This window comes from Penicillium verrucosum (genome assembly GCF_028828655.1).
Source record: "Penicillium verrucosum strain IBT 35672 chromosome Unknown utg000002l_segment0_segment0, whole genome shotgun sequence".
NCBI classification, from domain to species: domain Eukaryota; kingdom Fungi; phylum Ascomycota; class Eurotiomycetes; order Eurotiales; family Aspergillaceae; genus Penicillium; species Penicillium verrucosum.
Window position 1 is genome coordinate 5,424,111 of NW_026643211.1, and position 24,255 is coordinate 5,448,365.

Genomic DNA, 24,255 nt, shown 5'->3' on the forward strand with positions numbered 1-24,255 from the left:
CAATGATAATCAAAGGATCAGTATCTACTTCAGATCTGTATACTTGATATCAACTAAGCCCAATTAGGAAGTTCAACTCTAGCAGTTTGCCCGAATTGCCATTCCGAGTCCTCACCGCCTGCTTGATATGGCTGCAGTACGGGGACCCCAAGAGGGCGAAAGGTTATCTCGTCAACAAGCTGATCGTCTATACCTCGACTTCTATCTGAAGTGCTGTGACCACGTATGTTTGAAACTCCTTATTGAGGTGAAAATTCTCTCCTGTCAACTCCTCTCCGGGAGATGACGAGCCTCTCGTCACTTACCGCCAATATCTGTTCCTCATTCACTAACGCTGGCTATAGATCAATCCTGGGGCCATACAATAAGAAATACATGAAATTCTCCGTCAATCACAAGTAAATTACAAGTCTATGACAGAGACCTTTCAATTTTTTCCATTCTCACTAGTGTTTGGTTGCATCTCGTCATCCAATATCTGACTCCACACCACCACATATCAACTCAAAGATCCCGTCTCAGTCTGCTTTGGACTTACCACCGAGTCATATCCCATCTCACTTCACTCTCTTCAAAATGTCCAACCAACCCGTACACATCATCTCAGACACGGGATCTGAATCCGAATCTGATGGCGGCATGCAACTCGACAGCATGCAACTCGAGGACCTGTACGGCAGCCTCGATGGTACACCAATGCCAATGTCCGACACCAGACTTCTAAACGTGGACGGTACACTAATGCCCCGCCCTCGACCAGAAGATGAATTCTGGGGCTTGAACACATCAAATGGATCAGACGAAAGTGTGTATCCCATCCCTCTTCCCTCCCTCGTTATCAAGCCCAACCACGAACTATCCACCATCTATCTCTCTCTCTCTCTCTCTCTCTATCTCTCTCATCTGAACCGCATGAATCCTTGCTTCTATGCATTTACATTACAAAAATACACGGCACAAATCCCACCTCAATCCCGACTCCATCTACCACAAACAAGTCTACAAAACTAACCTCCCACCCTCAAAAAGGAAGATACCACGCCAACGCCCAAAACCCCCTCACAACACCATACAACAGCACCGACCCAAACCGCCAATCAGCATCCCAAACCGCCTTTGAAAAAGACGTCCGCACACGCTCACATCTCCGCGACGAAAAACACGCCGCGCTAGCCGTCCTCATGGACAGTGAGTTATTGGTTACATACGCGCTTGCCTCTCGCGAAGTACGTTGACACCCATACCCTGACTTAACCTACCACACATCACATCCTTCACATCACATCCTTCACATCACATCCTTCACATCACATCCTTCACATCACATCCTTCACATCACATCCTTCACATCACATCCTTCACATCACATCCTTCCCTTGAATGCACCTGGGCAGTGCCATAATTACATAATTACGAACATAACTAAACGAGACAACTAACACGAAAAAAGACAATCCCCCAAACCCGCCGCCGCTTCCTGGCAAAATATCTCGCCCCCAACGACCCCGAAAAAGCAGAAGAACTCTACGACCCGCGGTTCTATATCGCGCCCAATGGGAAGGGCAGCGAAGGGGGGCTGATTCGTGGTCGGTATCGGGAGGTTATTGGGGATATTAATGATCATAATTGGCATAAGCCGGCGCAGTTGAGGGAGTTGGATGCGAAGAAGGGGAGAGGTGGGGGGGTTGCGTTCCCTTGGGGTTTCGGGGTCTTCTTCTGGGGCGGATTCGCCGAGGGGGGTTTCTGGGGTTGGTGGGGAGGGAACAGCTGGAGGGACTTCGTTAGTTGGGAGGGGGTTGGGGAGGGGGTTGGGGAGGAGGTTGGGTCAGGTTGAGGATGAAGGTGAGGATGATGATTTATGAGTTATGAATTATGAATTGATGCGAGTTTTCTTTTCTTTTCTTTCTTTTTTTTAGCGTGCTGGTTTCTTGCATGGTTGGATCTTATTGTGGTGGAATAATTGACGAGGCTATACACTACTCAAGACAGATATGATACTATAATGTTTGTATTCGCTAAAACAGATTAAAAGGAATGTACTATACAGAGAAGCCAAATTGACGACAGAACCACCAGCCCAGAGAAAAAGAGGAAGAGGACAAAAGAAAGAGAAAAGGGGTATCATCGAGAGGATCCAGACAACAGAATAGCTTGACTGGGTTGTTTTTTGTGTTCTCTTCCTCCTTTCATCTCTGGGATATTACCCGAGAGTCTCAGACGACGCGGTGGCACTGTCGTCCAACTTGCGAACTCATCTTCGCATTCTTGGCGGAGCAGCTGATCACAGATGCAGCCATCCAAATATCCAAATCGGAGGAAACGGATTAAACAAGACGAGAGAGATATAGAGAACCCAATCAGAAGACGGAGAGTAGCCAAGACCAAAGCCAAGGCTAGGCCAAGCGAGGTACGTCTTACATCTGTTCCTCCTCTCTTCTCCGCTTCTCCGAGTGAAACAGACTCTCCATGTCTCCTACTTGCTTACGCTCCGAAACCTCTCGGCTGAGCATGCGAGCGTAGTGGGCCTGGGCATTCATCAGTGTCAGTCCTCGAGACGGCGTGGGTTTGTATTCCGGGTCATTGTAGATTGGGTGGTGCAGGCGGTGCGAAGTGGTGATCCGGATCCGACCGTCTCTCATGACAGGTGATTGTCATTGCAGGGGCTCGGAGCTTGAAGAGAGGCGGTTGAGATGGAGGTAGACGTCAGTCCCGTAGCTGTGTGAGATCAATTAGCAAAGAGTGTCATGAAAGATAGTAAGAAACAGAGAATTGAACATACCCTTCCATACTGATCAACTTCAAATCACCGCCAAAGTACCGTGCGTACAGTCGGCTTATTGGTAGGCCATATCCAAATCCAGCCATTGGCGCTTTGAAGTCGTTCTTATCGAAATCAGGGTCCAGGTTGGGCGTTTGCTCCACGGTGGTGTACATGTAGGTCCATACAAGAGGGATCGATGACCGGGGGATACCACCACCCTCGTCGGAGACCTTGATTGTGATATCCTCTTTTCCTTCGGCAACGATGACCTTGGTCACAGGGAATTCATCCTTATCGGCACCATGTTGTTCGACGACCGCCCGAAGCGAGTTCTTGAGAGTCTCGAAGAGCATGTGCGATAGGTGTCCGGGAACATACATGAAGTTCAAGTCCTCCTTGCAGACCAGCTGCACCTTGGGCGACTCGAACAGACCGTAGTAATCCTCGCAGACGAAGCGGGCGTTTTCAATGGCCTCGAGCGCGATGTCCCGAACGTTGGTCTTGGTGCAAATTATTCCGACATAGTTGGGGTGTTTGACGTGCGTTTGTTCTGTGAGTGCGATGTGTTGGCCGATGAGCATTCGTATACCAATTCTTGACATGTAAAACCGGTCGAGGAAGGACTGAATCGTGGAGTCGATCTGCATGCGCTGTCGTGCCCGTTTCCATTCCAGGATACCTTGCGCGACGGTGGTCACAACCCCGTCATGGCGTCGCTTGATCTGTTGGAGGGTCTTGGCGAATCGTTGGTTGTAGTCGTTGAGTTCCGGGGGCCAGTCTCCGCGGTCGTCCGCGGGGAAAAAGTACCGTCGGCCTGCCGCGGCGTGCGCTTTTGCAACACCATTTCCATTGGCTGCGGTCACGGATGACCGATACTGTCCTTCACGCACGCTGGGATTTTGAGTTGTTTCGGAGAGGATTTTCGAAGGGCCGCCATTTATCCGGCCTGGTCGCAATAGACGTGCTTTCACTTCTTGAGTCAGAGTGGGGCGAGGAAGAGCAATGATTTCCTGGTATTTCGGGTCAGTATATGGAATTGGGATTGAGTGCTAATGGGTGAGTTACATACCTCGAATGACTGCGCATACCAGTCCTGGACTCTTTTGATCGATGGCATCTCACTGAGTCCATCAGGCAGTTCACCTAGATCCTGCACGCGATGTGCGAGACGGATCGGGAGCTCCTCGGAGAGAAATTGAGAGGCGCGGAATAGGGTACCTAGATGAGAGTTAGATATTGACTAGTGACAGTGTCAGATCGGTTCATAGTTCATACCTGTTGAGGGACGGTCACCAAATTGGACCATCTGCCTCAGCGAGACACCCGTTGCGGGGAAGCTGGCATAGTGTCTGATGGTGTCCATCAGCCTTTCTGAAGGCTTCCACATGGTGGGTATATATTGGCCGAATGGCCTAAAGTGATGGGTGTTTTTCTAGAGAGTTGTTTTATCTGGAGAGAGAAGTGTGGAGGAAGTGTGAGCAATGCGAGTCATCGGAACGTTTTCACTGCCGAGGTCAAGCGGTCCCCGGGTTTTCTCCGCTTGCGCTCTCCGGGGACCGGAGGAACCTTGGAAGATCACACGACTTGGAAAAATAAGCAACGTATGATTTAGAGTGATGGCTTATAGTTATATTCTTTCTTTTTCTTCTTCTTTTTACTTTTAAACAAGATATAAAAGGATATAAATAAGATATAACAAGTTATAAGGACTAAATCTACAACTCCGTTCATCCGTATCCCAAGTTGGTCTATGACATAATTAGGTGGCCTCAGGCCATCACAGGCCTGAGGCATGACTCACATGTGAGATATCAAATGGAAGGTTGGGGACATGTGAACTACCATACTTAAACTACCCGGTCTTTAGTTTCAAGTTCAGCTGACCTACAACCTTAGCCATGGGTAACAAGCATTCCCCTTTGATTAATAGGTTGAATTGAAGTATAGTTACCTAGTTACTCCTACATACATATTGTTGTATGTAAGTATGGGACCGATGAGTAATCGTCACGCAACCTTGGAAGGATCTGTATGTTGTAGAATAAGAATAATGGTATGATTAGGCTAATAATATGTAAAGTATAGTAACTATATTCGAATCTATAATTGATATAGCTTAGTGTATAATGTCTATATAACAATGCTAGCTTTCTTAAATGACTTCTATATCTAACTATATATAGATATACAACATAGATTATATACATATATACCTTGTAACTATATTGTAGATCAGATATAACTAGTTAACTAGTTACCATATGACTCAAGTTGATAGGACCGTGCATAATCTAACATTTCGGTACTTTTGTCAATTTCCCCCATCCACCCCCCTTTTTAGCCTTTCAATAGCCATCGCTAAAGAAAATGACACTTGTTGAGCACCGCGGCTATCTTGCATTTTCTGGCCATTTCCTGGCTATTTCCTGGTACAAGCATTCTTTGTTCACCTTAATTGAACAATTCCTCAGCAAAATCTTCATTTGAACATCCTATATCCTTATATTCTATATCCTTTATATCCCATAGAGAAGAAAGAAAAGGAGAAAAAAAAAGCCATAAGATGATGCAACGGGCCACGTTCCCACCGCTACCCATTCACCCGTCCAACAGATCCGCTTTCTGGAGACTCAAGATTCCCTTTTCGAGCTCTTGCTGTTGTCTAACAATTATTGCCTCTTGACTGGCTATTCTTCGGCCCCTCATCCTTTTTTGTGTGCGTTGGCAAAATAAACCAATATCTCCCTGAAGGGGAAAAAAAGAAGAAAAAGAAAAAAAAAAAAAAAAAAAAAAAAAAAACAATCAATTCCATCCCATCCCATCAATCAATCAATTGTGCCCTAAAAACCGATCAAAAACCTCCAAAACTTCCTCTCTTCTATTCCTTGACCTGTGCACGCCTGACATCTCTTATACTTTAACCCTCTCTCCCGGCATATAACAATAGCGAAAGAAAGAAAAAAAAAACCTCCGTCCTCCGAATCATATATACCCTCCGGAATTTCTACAATCCACACAAATGTCTCGTCGTCGAATATCCCACAGCGAAATGAACGAGGCCCTCGCCTACCCCTTCATACAATCCAACGGTCAATCCAACGGCCAACCCCCTAGTCGAGGTCCCATCGAAGGTCCCGATGGCCGTCGTCTCATCCGTCGCGTCACATGGCGCTCCTCCACATACAAACTCATGGCAACCCTCTGGGTCCTGGCCGTCCTCTACATCGTCTGGCTAGTCCGCGACCTCTTCTTACCCTCCGAATCCGAATCCGAATCGTCCCCTCCTGCTCAACCGAAACAAAATTAAAGGCCTCGTGTGTGGGGTGGGATGATGGGAGGGGCAAAGCATTGCGTTCTTGGTTCTTGGTTCTTGGATTCCCGGAGAGTGGGGGGGTTGTTTTTTTTTTTTGTGTTTTGCCCATTGCGGACTTTTACGCGCCAACGTTGGTCTTGTTTTTTTCTTTCTTTTGGCTTCTGTGGATATTTTGGGGTCTGAGAGGGTAGAAGTGGTTCTTGGGCAGGGATGCATTTGCGCTTCGGCGGAACACGTCTTTTTTTTTGGCCCCGCGACTGATTGCGCCGAGGGATACATCCACACGCTCGGCTTGATTTGTCGTTACGGCCGTTTGGGATTGCGCTTGTTGGATTCCCGGAGATACTCCGGGTGATTGGCATATTGGGCAATGAGATGCTGTTGGACAGTTCAAGTTCGGGATGATGGGGGGGTTATGTTGCTGTCAATGATGGGCTGCTTGTTGGTGCGGATTCGTCAATGGTCTTCAATTGCACTACGGACTATATCTGCTGTTCGGTCACTCAATTGACCCAAACAGCTTTCTTTCTTTTCTTTTCTTTCTTTCTTTTTTCTTTTTTCATTCGTTTTATTTGCATTTCTGTTATGATTGCATGTCCACAGCGTTCTATTGCATATAGTTATGATTACCATGCAGGTTGATAGGAGTATTTCTTCTATCTTCTCTCTTCTCTCTTATTCATGTTTGGGCGGTTCAATTGTCAGTTTCCTTTTTTATACAGCGAAAAACGTTGAATATCCTATCTATCTCATCTCTTCTAGTAAGCTTGTCTTCTGTCTATGACACACTTCCAAATTGACCCCTCCTATCTAAAACCCCTCGAAGATTTGCGCGGGGCATCGGGGAAGCAGGGAAGTGGGGTGGGAAATTTCACTCAGGAAGATATCCACAAGTGGAACATTATGCCTTGCATTTCAATTTCTATACTCCGTACACACATGTGACTCCCTTCCCTGTCGTCTATCTCATCTCCGTCTTTTTATAACTTTTCACATTCTAACAGATATATAGAATACGACTGTACTAATGTACCTTAAACGTACAGGGCAGAGGTCTCGCCCTTAGCAATGGTGCTGGCGTAGGGCTTGATGGCAGCGGCCACCTCGGTGCTGGTGAACTTCTCCACCTGCTGGGGGGCGCGGCCGACGAAGGTGCTGGCATCGAGAAGGGTGTCCAGCTGCGGGATGATGGGGTTGAAGAAGGCGGTGCGGCGGATGCGCTCGATCAGGTCGTTGTCCTTACCCTGCTTCTTGACATTGTCGGCAGCTTGGTGGGAGAGGACACGGATCTCCTCGTGGGCGTCCTGGCGGGAGAGACCCTTGGCAACACAGGCCATGATGATGTTCTCACTGAGATATTGCTGTTAGCGATATCCATTAGATTGGTTGGATGTAGACTCACGTGGCCATGAAGGGAAGCTCGTCGTTGACGTGGCGCTTGATGACCTCGGGGTAGACAACAAAGCCAGAGGAGACGTTGTCTAGTACTGGTTAGCTATACGCTGAGCTTTTAATGATTCTGAAAAAAAAAAAAAAAAAAAAAAAAAACTCACTCAGGAGGATGAGACAGGCGTCAGCAGTCAGGTACAGCTCCGGGATGCTGATACGGCGGATGGCACTGTCATCCTAGTACAAGTTAATAAAAGATTCTAGATGAATCTCGGGCTACACTTACGAGAGAGCGCTCGAACCACTGAGCAGAGTAGGTGTCCAAGCCGTCCTTGGGAAGGTTCTGCAGGTGACGTCCGAGGGAGCAGAGACGCTCCGAGCGCATGGGGTTGCGCTTGTAGGCCTACGGATGATTAGCCAAAAAGTCCCAATTAATACAACAGACAAGCAAACCCACCATGGCACTGCTGCCAATCTGATCCTTCTCGAAAGGCTCCTCAACCTCCTTGAGCATGGCAAGGTGACGGATGTCAATGCCAATGCGCTCGCAGGTAGCACCGAAAGAACCAAGAGCGTTGCCGACATCAACGTCGATCTTACGCGAGTATGTCTGACTGGAGATAATGAAAGCGGAGCTGAAGCCAGCCTTCTCAGTAACAAGCTCGTCCAGGTTCTCGACCTTGGCGTGGTCACCGTTGAAGATCTGCAGGAAAGACGCTTGAGTACCGGTAGTACCCTTGACACCACGGAAGCGCAGGTCATCACGGGCACGCTCGAGGTTGCGCAGATCCATCAGGAGATCCTGGATCCAGAGACAAGCACGCTTGCCAACGGTCACCAGCTGGGCGGGCTGACCGTGAGTGAAGCCCAGACAAGGGAGGTCCTTGTACTTCTGAGCGAACTGGGACAGCTTGTCGACAACAACAGCCAGCTTAGGGATGAGGATGTCGAGACCGTCGCGGAGCAGGATCAGATCGGCGTTGTCGGTGCAGTAGCACGAGGTGGCACCCCAGTGGATGATACCGGCGGCGGCGGGGGGCAACTAGGCCAAAGGCGTGGACATGGGCCATGACATCGTGTCTGCGGCGCTTCTCCTCCTCGGCGGCAACGGCGAACTCGGCATCCTGGATAACCTCGTGGGCCTTCATCTGTTCGATGGCCTCGGCGGTGATAGGAAGTCCAAGCTCTGTAGCCATGATTCAGTCAATTTGGGTGTCTTGCTTCAACTACCTCCGATCTCGGTTGAGCCTCAACTCTCCCGTACCTTTTTGAGCCTCCGCGAGCCAGGTCCAAAGCTGTCTCCATGTGGAGAAGCGCTTCCGGGGGAGAAGAGGTACTTCATCTCATCGCCTAATCAATTGAGTATGGTTAATTCAGAACTATACAATTTCCGGGGATGCCCCTCCTATAGAGGGGCAGTCAGGACCGACTTACTCGCATAGCGCGAGTTGAGGGGGTCTGGTAGACATCGTTGCTTCCGGACATCGTGTCAGTGGTTGTTTGAGACGCTCAAACGAAGAGTTGAGCAACGGGACGGAGGATAAGACAGTGACAAGGCAATGTGCGAGCAACGAATTTTGCTGCACTTCAATTTTAGCGGGGCTTATCAGTCACGTTATCGGAGATGATCTACATGTCACATGACACCATACATTATGTACATGTTTTAATGGCGGGCAACGATCCATAGTGATGGCATGCATTATGATGATATTAGCTCGTGTATATGACAGCCCTTCGTGTTTTCAATCTCCCCCTAGGAAAATCAAGCCAACTGCGCCAGCTGTACTGATAGGTTTGCCTTGTCGTACTTGATGTATTTGCCGCGGCCTTTATCGATCTCCACATACCGATCGTAAAAGCGCGCATACAAGGGCTCGAGAACGGTTTGCAGCTCACGAGTCAGTGCAGTGCGCACTTCACGCTCCATGTAAAGGGTTTTGTGCCGAGACACCATATCATCGAAGCTTGCGTTGAATGCTTTGAACTTGTCCTTGATTGCATCCTTATCCTTGGACGACAGCGACTTGACGATGGCACTTGAATCCACGTTGCCGCTAGAATTGCGCTGGGCGCCACGGGAGGTATACTGCACATCAAGAAGGTACTGGGAAGTCTCCTTCCATGCATCGAGATAGGTAGACGTCGCGCGCTTGCGGAAAGTGTCGATCCGGGCGATACTGTCGGGGGTGCCCAAATAACGTGCCAGCTCTGAGCTCTGTCGGATCGACCGGTCGACCACGTAGAACACGTTCGACAAGAATACACCAAGCGCTGCCTTGGATCGATGGAAAGCCCGACCTCGAGCTTCCAAAGAGGTCATCAAGGACTCAATCATATCTAGAATAAAATGCGACAGAAGTGTGCCGCTGTCTGGACCTACATCTAGAGGAGCCGAGCCAGCGGCGTTGGACTTGGCACGCCAGTTTCCATCTCCCAAAGACGTCAGGATAGAAGCCAAAGGACCCGAGTACCCTGTTAGTGTAGCCAATGAGCTCATCACTTCCTCTACAAGAGGCACCGATCCGCCGTCCGGTGGGAGTGGTACGGTAGCAGCTTTGCGCTTCGTTTCCTCGATCAATTCGGATAGAGACGACTTTGCAGTTTCGCGCACAGGCCGAAGAGCTTCCATCAAGAGGCTCTTCAGTTCCGCGGCCTTGGAATCAATCCGATAGGACATCGCAGTCACAATTTCGATGATCTCAAATGCCAAGAAACAGTCCGTCATCAGATTGGCCTTTATATACTGGTTGAGCTCGCGCAGTGTTTTGGAGTATTCGCCCATGGCCGGGAAGAAGGTAGCCTGTAACGCCAGACCCTGCTGATCTCCGGTAAACATTTGCACGATAATACCGTGCTCGGTCGTTATGAAGGCCTCCAGCGCATTGGAGTAGATACCAATACCATTGGTACCCTGCTTGTAAGGGCCATCGGTAGGTCGCCGTTTGACGGTATTGAGGGACGCAATGGCGAGATTCTGCAAGCTGGATGAGATGTATGGTCCTCGTACCTCCGCATACACCTTCAACGCGGGGTTATCCCCCTTGCCGCGCTGGGATCCATGAATAGACGCGGAGCCGACCGCCGAGCACAAGGGCGTCATATGGGAGATTGTTTCTTCGGGTATGGATGGAAAGGGGAGATCTAGTAAATACGTGCATTAGTTTCGATCTGGGTCGTCGTTTGGTCGTTTTTTTGACGCGTACCTTTGGTCAGGTAGTGTAGGGGCTCAACCGGAGTGGCAAGCTGGCTCAGTTCTCCCCGTAGCAGTTCTTGGAGTTTTGCACTTCCGGTGTTTAAAAGAGAGTTAAAGTCGGTGATCGCATTCTGATTTGATCGTAGGTTTGTTGTACTGAGGTCGACCAGCGCCTTTTCAACACGTTTCATTGCCGACAGGTACTGTGTGAGGCCGGAGCTCTGTGGTCTGGAGAATGGTCAGCAAAAAGGACTTGACGCTCTATGCCCCAATAGAGTATAAAGACACATACCCTGCGCGAATGATGCCATCTTCTCGGTTTTTTGCATCGAGAGGCTGGCGGAGGCGATCGATGGCGTCGTTGACCTTGTCGATATTGCTGTTGGTGATTTGAAGGGATTGGGTGTTGCTATAGATCGGACCAATGGCTTCTTTAACAACTTTTCCTCCTGTCTCCAGGCGTACCATGGAGCCTTGTATCCTCTTCGTGAGTCGGTTGAGTTTCTCGAGGTTGGCATACAGGACCTCCACCTCCGCGCTCTCCTCGGCGTAGGCGGTATTCCTTGGCGCCACCATGGTTAATTAGAAAATGCAGTTCAGGCAAGATCAATCCAGAGAGATCATATCACATGTCATCCGGGCCCCTCATGTCCTTTTGAGGGCAAATGGAATGTATTGATTGTCCCCTCCGAGCTCCATCCAAGTGATAAGGAGCTCCGCCACGCTAGTCCGAAAGAAGCCAGCGACCCAGTCCGGCGCTATCACGTGTTCACTAATCACGTGAATACACGACGTCATGCACTGGGGGCTGTTAACGGGTGACTTTCAAGAAAAGAGCAGGCAGGGGTTTGGGAGTCCCTCAATGGATCCCACTGGATGCAGAAGGCCCCTTACTCTACCCTACACCCTCTGTCTATAATGGGCGCTGCAAGGGCCACTCGTCTGTGGACGGTACCTCCCGCTGCCCTAGCTGCATACACTGCGGGGGATTGGTCTCAGCCCAGACAATCGAGAGCTCAATTCACTACTTGTCGAACACGACACAATAATGATTCGGAGTCTAGCAAGTCCAATGCGGGTTCAGGTGAGGTTAGCGAGGACTGCAAGGACGATAGATCCATCTGGAACAACATCGGCCACAAGCTCGATGGGGTTAAGCAAACTGTTGGCTCCGGCGAATGGGTAGATGTGGGTAGTATCACAGACTACATCATCCCAGACTGGACGCGTTTTCTACCAGCTACCGTTCAGAAGCTTCAGCGAGAGCTCTCCTTGTCACCCGGCTCATTGGCAAACGATATCTGGAAGGAGGCACAGGACCCCGACATCAACCCTGAGATTCTCCGCGATGCCGAGGTACGGGTAAGTGGGGATCTCTGCGATGAGGAGCAGGAGTTTAGACAGCAGCGACAACGGAAGGTTGTTAAAGCATTGTCATCCTACCTCAACATACCCGAGGAGGACATCCAACCCGAAGATGTACCGGTCATTGCGATGTGTGGCTCGGGAGGTGGCCTGCGCGCTCTAGTTGCAGGCACCGGATCGTACCTGGCAGCACAGGAAGCAGGGCTGTGGGACTGTATTACCTACACAGCTGGTGTCAGTGGCAGCTGCTGGCTGCAGACCCTCTATCATTCGTCTATTGCGCAGCGAGACTTCGATAAACTTGTCGACCATTTGAAGAATCGTCTTGGTGTTCATATTGCATTCCCGCCGGCGGCTCTCGACCTCCTCACTACTGCTCCGACAAACAAATACCTTCTCAGTGGTTTTGTGGAAAAGCTGAAAGGCGACCCTGGAGCGGACTTTGGGCTGGTGGATATTTACGGGTTGCTGCTTGCAGCGAGACTCTTGGTCCCTCGAGGAGAACTTGGCATCTCCGATGTGGATTTCAAGCTGTCGAACCAGCGAGCCAATTTGATGAATGGGGCTCATCCGCTTCCTATCTACACGGCGGTGCGACATGAGATTCCTGTCGAGGCCCTCAAGCACTCAAACGACCAGACCAAGAAGCATCCAACGCCTGAACAGGTAGTGAAAGAGTCACGGAATGAAGCATGGTTCCAGTGGTTTGAATTCACTCCCTATGAATTCTTTTGTGAAGAACTCAATGCCGGTATTCCCACTTGGGCTTTAGGACGTCACTTCAACGCAGGCCGCTCTGAGGTTTCCGCTGAAAACCTCCCCATCCCGGAGGTAAGAATCCCCGGGCTCATGGGTGTTTGGGGTAGTGCTTTCTGTGCGACTCTATCCCACTATTACAAGGAGATTCGGCCTCTGGTCAGAGGTCTGGCTGGATTTGGTGGAATCGATTCTCTCATCCAAGGCAAGAACCAAGATTTGATCAAGGTGCATCCCATCGACCCTGCGGGTATACCTAACTACGTCATGGGAATGAAAGATCAGCTGCCCGATTCCTGTCCAGAGTCGATCTTCCACAATAACCATTTGCGTCTCATGGATGCGGGAATGAGTAACAACCTGCCAATCTACCCACTCATTCGACCTGGACGCGATGTTGACATAATTGTCGCATTCGATGCATCTGCAGACGTCAAACAGGAGAACTGGCTTTCTGTGGTCGATGGATACGCCAAACAACGTGGTATCAAGGGTTGGCCCGTCGGCGCCGGATGGCCCAAAAGTTCGAGCCTCAAGGAAACCGAGAATGCCCTGCGTGAGCCAGAGAACATCACCGAGGAACAATTAACAGAGAAACTCGCGGACGCCAAGAATAACCCTGGAAACCAGCCCGCTGGTCAACAGCCCAAGTCCGGCACAGATCTGGGTTATTGCAACGTTTGGGTGGGCAGCACAGAAGAGCGAACCTCAAAAGATGAGCCTCCACCATCCAAACGTCTCTTTGATTCCTCCCACCACGAAGACCATTCTGAATCCGAGTTCCACCTGATGCGTCTAGATGCCGGTATCGCAGTTATCTACTTCCCTCTGATCCCCAATCCTTCCGCACCAGACATCCCTCCCAAGCCTAAAATGCGTCCGCATGCAGCTGCGCAGTCCATGCGACAGGATAATTCTCAAACCAAAGACCCGGAATTGCCCCTCGCCCCACAGCCCAACTCGATCGACCCTGCGATTGATGATTTCCTGTCTACTTGGAACTTCATATATACGCCTGAACAGATTGATTCGGTCGTTGGTCTTGCAAAGGCAAACTTCTCAGAGGGTGAAGAACAGACTCGCCGTGTTGTCCGTGCTGTCTATGAGCGCAAGAAATCCGATCGACTGCAGAAGGAGGCCGCAGAGCTTCGGAAGAAGATGGAAGGCTTTGTGCCTCTATGATTCTGTGCTCTTTTACAATACCACGCCATCGTGAATATAGACGGCACTTTTTTTTGTCTGTTTATCCTCGCATACCCCTGTCCTTTCCTTTTCCTTTTTCCTTTTTTTACTGGTTTGAGTTAGACAAACCTGGCATATCCACGTTCCTAGCGAGCTATGATCTTCATTTATATATAGTACAGAGTAAACGATCTGTGACAACAATCAAGCATACGAAATAATCAATTCAATGGTATATTCTATATTCATAAATGCACTATGCATTATGTATTATTTATGCACTTATACAAGCCCTGGCTAATGCTATTCCCCCCCATTCTTCACATACTGCGTCTTCACCCCCTCAAGCTCTTCACTATGCACCTTCGTGACGTTGACCTTCCGGCCCTCATCATCGGTAGTAGTTGTGGTTTCATCATCACTCCCAGAAAGACTATCCCCCGTCTGCTTCCGCAGCCCAAGTTCTTTCTCCAGCGCATGCCCCAGTTCCTTATTTTTGTCTGAGATACTCCCAGAAGGATGCCGGTTCTCTTTCTTATCTCCCTGTGGCAGTCCACGCCAGTCAGGCGGCTCGCTTTCATGGATGGGATCACCGGGTTTGGGCTCGCTGATCGGCCTCCCCGCTGCCGGAATGCTGTCCTCGCTCTTCTTTCCTTTCCCCTTGTCTTTGCTCTTTGTGGCTGTACTAGCTTCCACGGTCTCGGCCGCAGGATATCGCCATACAACCTTCAGCTTGTCTAACGCCCGGATCCCTTTCCTTGCGCTTCCCTTGATCCCATCCATCGCGTCCCATTCCGTCTCGAAGACGCCCGAGTCGTGCTCGGCTCCGCCTTCGAAGTAGGTATTGAACCAGACGTGCGCGATCGAAGTTACCATCGCGAAGCCCGTGTAGGATGCTTTGCTGCGGCGCTCGAAGTCGATGTTCACATCCGAGCTGGGGACAATGATCGGCTTGTTGGGTTTGAAGATCATTGCCGAGATACTATTGCCCGCCGAGGACGACGAGCCAGAGACGTCGGATCCTGATACGGTCGGGGACCAGGTTGCCGATGAAGGGAGTGTGTTCTCGAGCTTGGGGTTGGAGGTTGGATTTGGCGTGGTGACATCGTTCCCCTTGCCAGGATTTTGTTCCTCAGACGTCGAGCCCTCGTCTTCAACGATGGTACGCTCGTTCCGATGGAAGAGATGCACACTCTTAATTTTCTTTCCCTCGTCCACATACCCCTCCACCGCAACCTTCACCCCATCCCTCAAGCCCCAGATGTGAACTTCTAGGATCTCGACCGGCCGCTCGACATATTGCTTCCCCATCTCATTCGCCCACTTATCGATGTACCCGACATACCGCAGCTGGCTGGGGATGCTAACGCCATTCCCGAAGCCGACCCGCATCCGTCGATCCGTAAACCGCTGCAGCGCATCTTCCTTCTTCCACCCCTCCTGGCTAATCAAGTATGCGCACGCGATCGTCCCGCTGCGTCCTTTGCCTGCTTTGCAGTGTACGACGGCGACCCGTTGGTTTTTGTCCGTGTCCGTGTCTGTGTCGGTGTTTGGTGATTCTTTCCCCTCGTCTAGTCGTTGTAGCCAGTTTCGCATGCTGCCCATTATGTTTGGAATATGCGCGAATGGCGGTGGGTGGTGGTCTGGCCAGGGGAAGTGGTGGATGCGTCCGTAGACTTCTGAGTCGGGGTATCCTGTGCCTTCGGCGCGAAATTCCCAGATGCACCAGTTTGCGCCATGTTTCGTGTCGAGGAAGTTCACTAGGGCGTGTAGTGGGTTGCGGTAGGCGCGCTGTGGATATGTTGCTGATGGGCCGGAGGTTGCAATCACTGTAGATTATGTTAATAAGGGGCTGGATCTTGGTGTGGAATTGATGAGTGTGGTACCATTGTCTGTGACATAGCAGAGATCTAGCCCTGCTTCTGGGTGTTGTTGTCTTGGACCAGCGACTATCTGGCGGAGAATTGATGACTGGTGATTATTCCAGGATTAGCAGTTGGAGGATTATTGAGGAGCTGACGTACCATTTGTAGAATATATGTTTATAAGTTGTTCCACGAGAATTATGTGGAAAAGATAATATACAAGAGAAGACAAGAGAAGACAAGAGAAGACAAGCAAAGTAAAGTAAAGTAAAGTAAAGCACGGGCTATTTTTACACGCAAGGGATGATGTCACTGCCCTCTACTCTAAAATGAACTATATAAACTACAACATACGCAGTATATAAACTACTATAAACTAGTTATATATATATCAATATAGCCAGTTCCAATTCATTTGTACATCGTACACTTCCAAAGTACATAAAATATTTCCATATCAGAAATCTCCAATCGAACCACAGTTCGCATGCTCATCAAAACAGACCAATTGAGACCATCCATTACATTAATAAATCCCCCATTCAAAAGAATAACAGGTCAAAACAGGTAGCAATTTAAGCAACACCATACTCCTGAGTAGGCTTCATAACAAACTGAATCGGGTTGTGGTCCGGAACGGTAACATTCTTCGCGCCGTGCTGGAACCAAGTCGCGAGGCTACTGCCACTGAGCCTGGATTTCCAGGTGTGGGTGACATCGACATTCCAGTCCGGGTTTGCAGCAGGGGAGACAATAGTTGTGATGTTCTTGTCATCACAGACGGCCTTCTTGCTTGTGATGCCGTTGCAGTGGGTGCGGAACTTGGGGGTCATTGAGTTCTCGCGGCCGAGAATGTCGTATTGGTATACGCAGCCACCTTGGGAACAGCCCACTGTGAAGTTGGAGACGCTCCAGATGATGTCGTCGGTGATTGTCTGGGATTGGAGGGAGGCCGGGCGTGCAGTGGTTAGGCCAGCTAGGATAATTGGGAGGATGGTGGTGAGTTGCATTTTGGGTTATGAAATTGGGAGTTCTTTTGGGTAGAGATAGATATGTTGTAGAAATAGAATAATAAGGAGGGGAGAGGAAGGGGAATTATATAGTTGAAGAGGTAAGAGGCAAGAGACGGCAGGCGTTTTACCCTTACCCCGACGGCTGCCCTTGGCATCCGGGAACACGCGCCGATCACTTTCAGGGGAAATGTTGTGAATGAACTTTTCAAGATTCAATACTATAACATCATACTCGAATGGATTGTTCTATTACCTTCGAATCATCGAATCAGTCACTGTTTGACATTCATAAAGGTCTTACTGCCCGATAGTTACCCCATGATCGTCATCAAGATCTTTCAGTCCGACTATTTATAGCACAGGGATCCACCAACAAGGAACAGCCCTGGACGGTCTATGGTTCATGGTCCCAGGGGGTTTGTTGTTTTGTAAGAGAATGATGTGATGACAGAATACGGAAATAAATTGCTATTGCTATGATGCTGAGGAGCAAAATGTGGGTGATACAAGTGCGAAAAGACTTATGAGACTTATAGTACAGGATATATATGTTGTACATACTGACCGAGGTCAAAAAGGTGTGTGACATGCCCACAAAAGGGAATTGGTGCTCGGTTCCTGGATTGCATGGCTTGCATTAGCGGCATATCCCAGGCAACATGCCGTCAAGGAAATGAATATTCCGATCGAGATGGAAACATGCTTTCAAAAATCGAAGGGTTCCACCAGTTTCACCCTTTCACTCGGACTTGGTTGAGCCATTGTCATTGCCACCAGCTTCCCATTCATCCCAACCCTCCTCTCTCATGTTTTGCTCAATGGCAAGACGACGTCGTTTCTTCTTTCGACGCTCTTTGTTGTAATCACGTCGCTGCTCATCTGACATGTTCAGCCGACGAACCGCCGGGGGGTACAGGGTGGCGACCAGCTCTCTCGTTTGCTTCCTTTTCCTTCTGTTTCTGCTGTAGCTCCTCATCTAGCTTCCTCACATCGTCTCGAATGAAGGGGTGATACTGCAGTCGCATCGCAAACTCGTCCACAGACCTCGCACAGATCTCACGAATTTCCCCTTGCGTTTCAGGGCTGAGTCTAGCGTCCCGTTTCATCAGGTCTTGGAAGTACATGAAACCGGACCGGAAATTTCCCGCATCTAGACACATCAGGATGATAGATTCGAAGGTAACACCGTTCGGTACCACCCCAAGTGACGCCATCTCTTTCACCAGGAACATGCCCGATTCGCGGTTGCGGGCCGTACGGCACATCCGAATTAGCGCGTTGTACACGCGGACGTCGGCGCCTTCGGGGCATAACGTATAGAGCTCTTTGTAGAACCCAACGCCGTCATCCACCACGGATGGATCGTCATGGGCATCGTGTTCACAGAGATCCGCGATGACACGGACAGCGTCGATGGGAATGGTGCGTTTCGCATTCTTCAACCGCTTGAGAATCTGCCACGCCTCTCGACGATCAACTTTACTCTGTATCATGTGTGCAAGGACACGCTCCGTCGAGCTATCTGCCAGAGGAATCTGAGCTTCGTGCATGGTGCACAGCGCCTCAAACGCAGCAGGTAGATCACCCGCTGCCACGTGCGTCTCAACAAGTCCTTCATACTGTGTACGCTCGGGCGGGATCCCGCTCTCACGGAGGTAACGGAACACAGAGTTCGCCATCTCTATATCACCAGCCTTTGCAGCCATTCTCAATACGTCATCGCAGACTTCAATGAGCGGATGCATGTAGCCCAGTTCAACCATCCGTCGCCACACAAAGTGTGCCATGGGATAATGGCCCTGTTTCCCTGCCTCGGCCAACACGTGCATCCAAAGTCGATGGGTCATGTCATGGCCCTGGTCGACCCGCGCACGCATCACGTTGTACACCTCATCCAACTCTCCATGGTCGCAGAGCGTGTAGACAATTATACTGTGTAGCCAGTTTTCCACAAATATATCCTTGCGCCCCATCAATGCAACATGCTCGAGCGCAAGCTCGATTTGATTCTCGCGGAGAAGACCGGCCGCCACAAAATGCCACCCGGCTGGACTCAGCGTGAGCCACCGGTCTCGGAGCTTGTTGAGGATTTCCTGTCGTAGAAGGTAGTCCGGATGTACAGCGAGGACCTGTATTATAAATTGAATGGTTAGCTTCGCTTTGCATATATAGCTTGGTTTCAATTGGATAGTCCCCACCTGCAATGCACCGTGGAGCGTACCGGAGTCCGCGGTGATGCCGTTATTCTCCATTTCCTCCAGTAGACCGCGCACAAGCTGCGGCGAGCCCCTCTCGTTATCGGTGTTTGCAAGGATCAGCGCCTTGTAGTGGCGAGCATTCGGCTGGACGTGACGGTCCCGAATTAGCAGTCGCAGGATCTGCGTTATGTGTCGAATGTTCGGCTTGTTGTCCATTGCATACTGCAATCGGGACTCTAGCCCTTCATTCGTTTTTCCTAGGAGGTCGTCTTGCACCCTATGCGTTCGTGTGTATACCGGGCCTTTTCGTCGTGTGGGTGGCCGGGCGTATGTTGGATCTGCAGACAGGCGAACGTCACGGTATTCATTATCGCGTGGCTCCCGTGGTTCGCTCCGATCATTATGATGTGCTGGAGTATATGGGAACTTGAAACTATCGCCGCCTGAGGTGTTGTAGCATCGGCGCGAACCCGAGCTCGGGCTAGAAAGCGAAGGTGGTGGATATACCTTGGATTTGGGGAAGGCTGTTGATCGACTGAGGTTCAGAGCTGTAAATGATGGACACAGAGAGTACCATAGCCCATCGAGGACCAATGCCCGCCGCGACATATCCGCTTGTGGCTAACTGATCGGAAGCTTAGCCTCCGCGGATTTGATCTGGAGTTTGATATCACGTGACGTCCCCGAATATTCGCTGCTTGAATTGCATCGGGTTTACAGAGAAATATGTAGATCTGGGTTGGGTTTTTGGAATATAACATTTAGAGGTAGTTGTAAATCGACCAAGTGACCCAGATGCCGTGAAAATACAGAGCCAGATACGCCACGGCCATGCTCGATCAAACCGTTCCACCGGACCTCCCGAGCGACCTTACCACCGTCTCCTCCGGGGGTATCTCGTTTGCCGTCTTCTTAAAATCATTGATGCAGAATAAGCTTATGTCTAATTGGGACCGCCTCGTCCCCGACCACGTCCACCCCGGCCGCCACCACCACCCCGACCACGGCCGCGGCCACGATCACCGTCTCGCCCTCCGCGACGACCTTGTGGTTGGTTCTGTTGCTGCTCTTTGACAATTTCGACAATCTCTTCGGGAACTCGTAGGTACTTGATCTGGTGGGTTGTTAGCATATAGCACAAAGAGCGGGGCTCTGAGCTGATTGCTCGTCAGAGGGCTTACGTTGTTGCCCCGGATGTAAACTTCGGGTAATCTGAAGAAGCGGTCGCCCTCGGGGCTCGTCTGCACTACCTCGCGCAGAATCAGGTTCATGAAGTTATCGCACGTAACCAAGTGGCCGTTCAGAGTTTCGCCGTTCTTGAGTTCCACCAACATGGGGTGGCCCTGTGCGGCCGTGAGGAGACCGAGAGGCAGCTGATCAGAAATTGAATTAGTAGAGGTTCCGGAAAGGGCGTCTGGGTAAAGCTGGAGCTTACCATTTTGGAATGCGATCGACGAGGTGGGTGAAGGTGGGAGAGTCAGTTAGCGCACAGAGTTGAAAGAGCGCGGGTTGCTGTGTAGATCCAAAATCTGTGACCTATGGATTGGATAGCGGAATTAAACCCTGACGAAGGGAGCTGTTGATTTATCTGGGGATGTTGAGTGTAGCAATGGATTCAAGCTCCAAGAGATGCGACGAGGAAGCCCGGAAAAAGGTAAGTGCCGAGCCCAAATGTGGCTTCGGTGCCATATATACAAGGAACTCTCAAAAGTTTTTTGTATTCTTCATTTACATCTACTATTCAACATATCAAATGGTTCTAGGTTCTAGGTTCTAGGTACTACCAGTATAAGAGCCTTGGGTGACCTAAATTAGTGGGTATCGACTAGAATTGAGCTTTCTTAAGTTTGCACACATCTTGGAGAAAGGTGTATAAGAATAATCCTGTCGAATGCTTCGAATATAACATGCTAGCGTGCATTACATAGTACATAAAAGAGCTGACCACTGCAGGGCTTTAAACCCTTGGTCGCTTAGCTAGCTCTGTCTCATCCTCCTCCTCGTCATCATCATCCTCCATGACCGTGAGCTTGCGTTTGACACGCCGGTCTCTGCTACCGGTAGGAGCCTTACTGGCCTGTTCGTTTGCCCCTGCCTCTTCATCTGATTCATCTTCTGGCAAGCGGCCCTCGAGCGCATCCAATGTGATCTCGTAGCCTTCCTCCACATTTTGGACCGTGGCATCAAGTTTCTCCACACGGTCTAAAAGCTCCAGTTCGTTCAAAAGTTCTTTGTGTTTTTTATAGAGACGTTGCTTGGTTAGCATACGCCACCAGTAGTAGCGTCGGTCATCCTCATTTTCGGCCTTGAACTTCTTGATCAACAGCCGAGCGAGGTTTGTGCCGCCGGCCAGGCGGTGGCTTTGAGGAATCTGGCCGAGAAGGTACATCTCCAGAACATGCGCGAACTGCGTAGGTTCAATCTTGAACGATTTGCGGATGTCGTGGAGAAGCTTGGTGGGGATGAGGGCGGAAGTGGGCACATTGCGAGGACGTTTCTTTTGAGAATACGCTCCGAGGGGGTCGGGGTTGAGATTCACGTTGTGCTTTAGGAACTCCGACCGCAGCAGACAATAATCGGCCGTGTCCCGCAGCGCGTCGAATTGTTCATTGGGGTCTTCGATGGTCAATTCTAAAATGGTTGGGTCTGCGATACATGCCGCGTGGATTGTGGTATATAGATGTGTGCCGTGGCCGGCGCGGTGGTGTGAAGGAAGAATAAGGAACTGAGCAATGCGGATCCGTGCAGGAAGCTCGGAGATTTTGGCTTCTGGTGACGGGAACTCGTCGTTCTTGACTGTGGGAATTTGTGATTGATCCCGCTGGTAATACCAATAGCGGTACGTTGTGGCATATCCGACAATCGAATATGATGATCCTGTTGGTGTTGGAGGAGTGACCTTCTCATATCTGTAGATTGGGTTAGTCTCAGGTCACGAGTACCAACACAGCAAGGAAAAAATAACATACACGAAATATACTCTCCAACGGTCGAGCGTCCACTCTGGGTCATCTGTCTCGAGGGGAGTTCCAGCTTCTATGAAGAGAGAGACGAGAACCTGCATGCGATCCAGGATTTTTCGCACTTCCGGGTCTGCAAGCGATCCAGCCCATACCTCATATTTTCTGTCATCAACTTCGTAGCCAATGACAAAGTCGCCCGGGGGCTTGAAATCATTCGCGTCTGGGTCGTTTTGAACAGCTTTCTCGTAATCTTGGAGATCGGCAAATGCCTCTGTGCAAAATCGTGGTTAGCTTATACCACACGTATTGTCGCAAGCTTAAACTCACCTTGCTGGACAAAAGGTTTCAAAGTATCGAGGAGATCGACAGCGGCTGTGTCACCGACTGGCTTGAACTTCTCATCGTAGGAAATGTGAACATGAGGGCGCAAATCATGAGCCGCAAAGCGCAAACGGATAATCAAGCCTCTGTAACCGAAGATTTGCTCATCGTCGCCAAAGATAGGATAGGTAAATTGGGGGTGAAACGTCGAAAGTGTTTTCGGCTTCTTCTCGCCTGGTTGAATGACAGTAACATGGACCGCATCGTTGGCGTCGCAAGACCCTAAAGCGAATATTAATTAGCCTATAGCTGGGCAGCGTTGAATATCGGGAGACTATGAACTTACATCCAGCTTCACTCGCCATTTTGATAGGATATGTGTAGTTTGAATGTCAAATTAGACAATAAAGTCTCAAGAGAGACGCGAATACGCGCCCCGGTCCAGGCGCGCATCAGTATTACCTAATCTGGATCTATGGCCCGCTACTACAAGCCATCAAAGATTCAATTTACTAACTCTTTTTATATCTCAATGACAGAGTTCCCAAAGAAAAAACTTATATGGCTCCCGGTTTTGCGCACATATTTTGAACGGCTCTGATCCAGGACCATTTACATATAATGATCAATGCGCTCCATACAGCCTAAGACCCAGGACTGGGAGAGTGAGGCAGTTCGGTTTAGTCTCACCTTAATGTCACTTCGATCAAAGGGAGGCCTTGTAGTACCTGGCTATATGAATTATCGCACACGCTTTGGCTATGTACATTTACCCAGATGACCCTAGTCGTGCTAATAGTAATAGCCCCCCAATCCACCCATCCTATACGGACCGAATGAGTGACCGAGAGGAGTAGATTCGGGAGCATCTAGGGAGTACTTTATCGCATTTCCTCTTGCACGACCTGCAGGATTGGCAGGACTGCGGGGCTAGGTCGAGGCTAGATTCATGACTAGGGGTCTGCATGGTGGGGATGGAAGGTGGACGGAGTTCGGTTTCTGGCGGGCTTCAACAGCCGCAAATGATGGCCTCGAGGGCCATGGACTGAGTCACAGAGATACCGTAGGCCGAATATACAACATATACAAGTAGCCATTATTATCGATACATTCAAGATATTATACCTTGATAATTATTTGAAAGTCTCCACCACTTCTTCCTAATATGAGCTCATTAAGCTCCTACGCTGCCGCGCATCTCGACCCTCAAGGCGCCGGAGATGCACGACCAACCGCCCTTCAAATTATCCAAGATGAAGGTGCCGAAGGCAAGCTAGCCGGTAAGGTTATTATTATCACTAGAGCTATATCAGGCATTAGTGTCGAGACAGCTCGTGCCTTATCGGCCACCGGGGCCACTCTGTTCCTTCTAGCCCGCAACCGATCCAAGGCCGAGAAGAACCTCACCAGGATTCTAGAACCCGGCCGCATCTCGCTGATCAACTTGGATCTAGACTCCTTTACGAGTATCCGTGCCGGAGCTAAAGAGATCCTTACCACGTCTAAGGGCTAGGTCAACATTCTTATCAACGGCGCGGGTGTCATAGGCGTCTAAACCCACACACTTAACGAAGATAGAATTAAGGCAAAGGGTGGCAGAAGACTGTAAGGAAGCGGATCGTGGTCAAGGCGATGACCATATTTTTGTTGCTGGATGGGTGAAACAAACATATAACCCCGAGGAAGAGGATCGTCTCTGGAAGGATTCCCTTAAGATAGTCGGCCTAGAGAGTGAAGCTTGAGCATTTTCTTCATGCGTTGATAGATGGTATTATCGTTTCACCCAATAGAGCTAGTATAACAATGTGATCTTTGCACAATTGGAATTGATTTCCAGGTTTGCGATGTCTTCTTCTTTCGTTTAAACAAGGGTTCAATACCCCATCCATATAACTTGCCAAAACATCCTGGAACACTTCTTGGTGCGCCGCCT

The 24,255-nt window shown here is 49.8% G+C and overlaps 13 protein-coding genes across 13 annotated transcripts; 4 read left to right on the forward strand and 9 right to left on the reverse strand.

The window, feature by feature from the left end:
* Positions 1-576: 576 nt before the first annotated feature.
* On the forward strand, positions 577-1,834 carry N7516_007653 (uncharacterized protein; the record flags this gene model as incomplete). Its single annotated transcript, XM_057220373.1, has 3 exons — positions 577-805; positions 1,030-1,226; positions 1,451-1,834. 3 exons carry the CDS (start codon positions 577-579, stop codon positions 1,832-1,834), a joined length of 810 nt encoding a protein of 269 aa, XP_057074464.1.
* A 580-nt stretch (positions 1,835-2,414) lies between these two features.
* N7516_007654 (uncharacterized protein) lies at positions 2,415-2,639 on the reverse strand (the record flags this gene model as incomplete). The annotated part of the gene is made up of 1 exon (XM_057220374.1): positions 2,415-2,639. One exon carries the CDS (start codon positions 2,637-2,639, stop codon positions 2,415-2,417), a length of 225 nt encoding a protein of 74 aa, XP_057074465.1.
* A 12-nt stretch (positions 2,640-2,651) lies between these two features.
* N7516_007655 (PDK/BCKDK family protein kinase) lies at positions 2,652-4,148 on the reverse strand (the record flags this gene model as incomplete). Its single annotated transcript, XM_057220375.1, has 4 exons — positions 2,652-2,715; positions 2,780-3,771; positions 3,831-3,979; positions 4,037-4,148. 4 exons carry the CDS (start codon positions 4,146-4,148, stop codon positions 2,652-2,654), a joined length of 1,317 nt encoding a protein of 438 aa, XP_057074466.1.
* Positions 4,149-5,780: 1,632 nt separating this feature from the next.
* Positions 5,781-6,068, forward strand: N7516_007656 (uncharacterized protein; the record flags this gene model as incomplete). Its single annotated transcript, XM_057220376.1, has 1 exon — positions 5,781-6,068. One exon carries the CDS (start codon positions 5,781-5,783, stop codon positions 6,066-6,068), a length of 288 nt encoding a protein of 95 aa, XP_057074467.1.
* A 1,040-nt stretch (positions 6,069-7,108) lies between these two features.
* On the reverse strand, positions 7,109-8,659 carry ade13 (adenylosuccinase ADE13; the record flags this gene model as incomplete). The annotated part of the gene is given in 6 exon segments (XM_057220377.1): positions 7,109-7,424; positions 7,477-7,561; positions 7,628-7,700; positions 7,750-7,866; positions 7,921-8,505; positions 8,525-8,659. 6 exon segments carry the CDS (start codon positions 8,657-8,659, stop codon positions 7,109-7,111), a joined length of 1,311 nt encoding a protein of 436 aa, XP_057074468.1.
* Positions 8,660-9,228: 569 nt separating this feature from the next.
* On the reverse strand, positions 9,229-11,235 carry N7516_007658 (EXO70 family protein; the record flags this gene model as incomplete). Its single annotated transcript, XM_057220378.1, has 3 exons — positions 9,229-10,607; positions 10,670-10,887; positions 10,952-11,235. The coding sequence occupies 3 exons, from the start codon at positions 11,233-11,235 to the stop codon at positions 9,229-9,231; spliced, it is 1,881 nt and encodes a 626-aa protein (XP_057074469.1).
* A 342-nt stretch (positions 11,236-11,577) lies between these two features.
* Positions 11,578-13,962, forward strand: N7516_007659 (putative phospholipase A2 (PlaA); the record flags this gene model as incomplete). The annotated part of the gene is made up of 1 exon (XM_057220379.1): positions 11,578-13,962. One exon carries the CDS (start codon positions 11,578-11,580, stop codon positions 13,960-13,962), a length of 2,385 nt encoding a protein of 794 aa, XP_057074470.1.
* A 303-nt stretch (positions 13,963-14,265) lies between these two features.
* N7516_007660 (putative phosphatidylinositol-3,4,5-trisphosphate 3-phosphatase) lies at positions 14,266-15,989 on the reverse strand (the record flags this gene model as incomplete). The annotated part of the gene is made up of 3 exons (XM_057220380.1): positions 14,266-15,791; positions 15,849-15,933; positions 15,987-15,989. 3 exons carry the CDS (start codon positions 15,987-15,989, stop codon positions 14,266-14,268), a joined length of 1,614 nt encoding a protein of 537 aa, XP_057074471.1.
* A 413-nt stretch (positions 15,990-16,402) lies between these two features.
* Positions 16,403-16,837, reverse strand: N7516_007661 (uncharacterized protein; the record flags this gene model as incomplete). Its single annotated transcript, XM_057220381.1, has 1 exon — positions 16,403-16,837. The coding sequence occupies one exon, from the start codon at positions 16,835-16,837 to the stop codon at positions 16,403-16,405; it is 435 nt and encodes a 144-aa protein (XP_057074472.1).
* Positions 16,838-17,579: 742 nt separating this feature from the next.
* N7516_007662 (pentatricopeptide repeat protein) lies at positions 17,580-19,647 on the reverse strand (the record flags this gene model as incomplete). The annotated part of the gene is made up of 3 exons (XM_057220382.1): positions 17,580-17,692; positions 17,742-18,969; positions 19,039-19,647. The coding sequence occupies 3 exons, from the start codon at positions 19,645-19,647 to the stop codon at positions 17,580-17,582; spliced, it is 1,950 nt and encodes a 649-aa protein (XP_057074473.1).
* A 334-nt stretch (positions 19,648-19,981) lies between these two features.
* On the reverse strand, positions 19,982-20,476 carry N7516_007663 (U6 snRNA-associated Sm-like protein LSm4; the record flags this gene model as incomplete). Its single annotated transcript, XM_057220383.1, has 3 exons — positions 19,982-20,152; positions 20,220-20,411; positions 20,474-20,476. 3 exons carry the CDS (start codon positions 20,474-20,476, stop codon positions 19,982-19,984), a joined length of 366 nt encoding a protein of 121 aa, XP_057074474.1.
* Positions 20,477-20,995: 519 nt separating this feature from the next.
* hat1 (histone acetyltransferase catalytic subunit HAT1) lies at positions 20,996-22,706 on the reverse strand (the record flags this gene model as incomplete). Its single annotated transcript, XM_057220384.1, has 4 exons — positions 22,669-22,706; positions 22,329-22,604; positions 22,008-22,272; positions 20,996-21,947 (listed from the first exon to the last, which is right to left on the reverse strand). Exons 1-4 carry the CDS (start codon positions 22,685-22,687, stop codon positions 20,996-20,998), a joined length of 1,512 nt encoding a protein of 503 aa, XP_057074475.1. The 5' UTR covers positions 22,688-22,706.
* Positions 22,707-23,487: 781 nt separating this feature from the next.
* N7516_007665 (uncharacterized protein) lies at positions 23,488-23,835 on the forward strand (the record flags this gene model as incomplete). Its single annotated transcript, XM_057220385.1, has 1 exon — positions 23,488-23,835. One exon carries the CDS (start codon positions 23,488-23,490, stop codon positions 23,833-23,835), a length of 348 nt encoding a protein of 115 aa, XP_057074476.1.
* Positions 23,836-24,255: the final 420 nt, after the last annotated feature.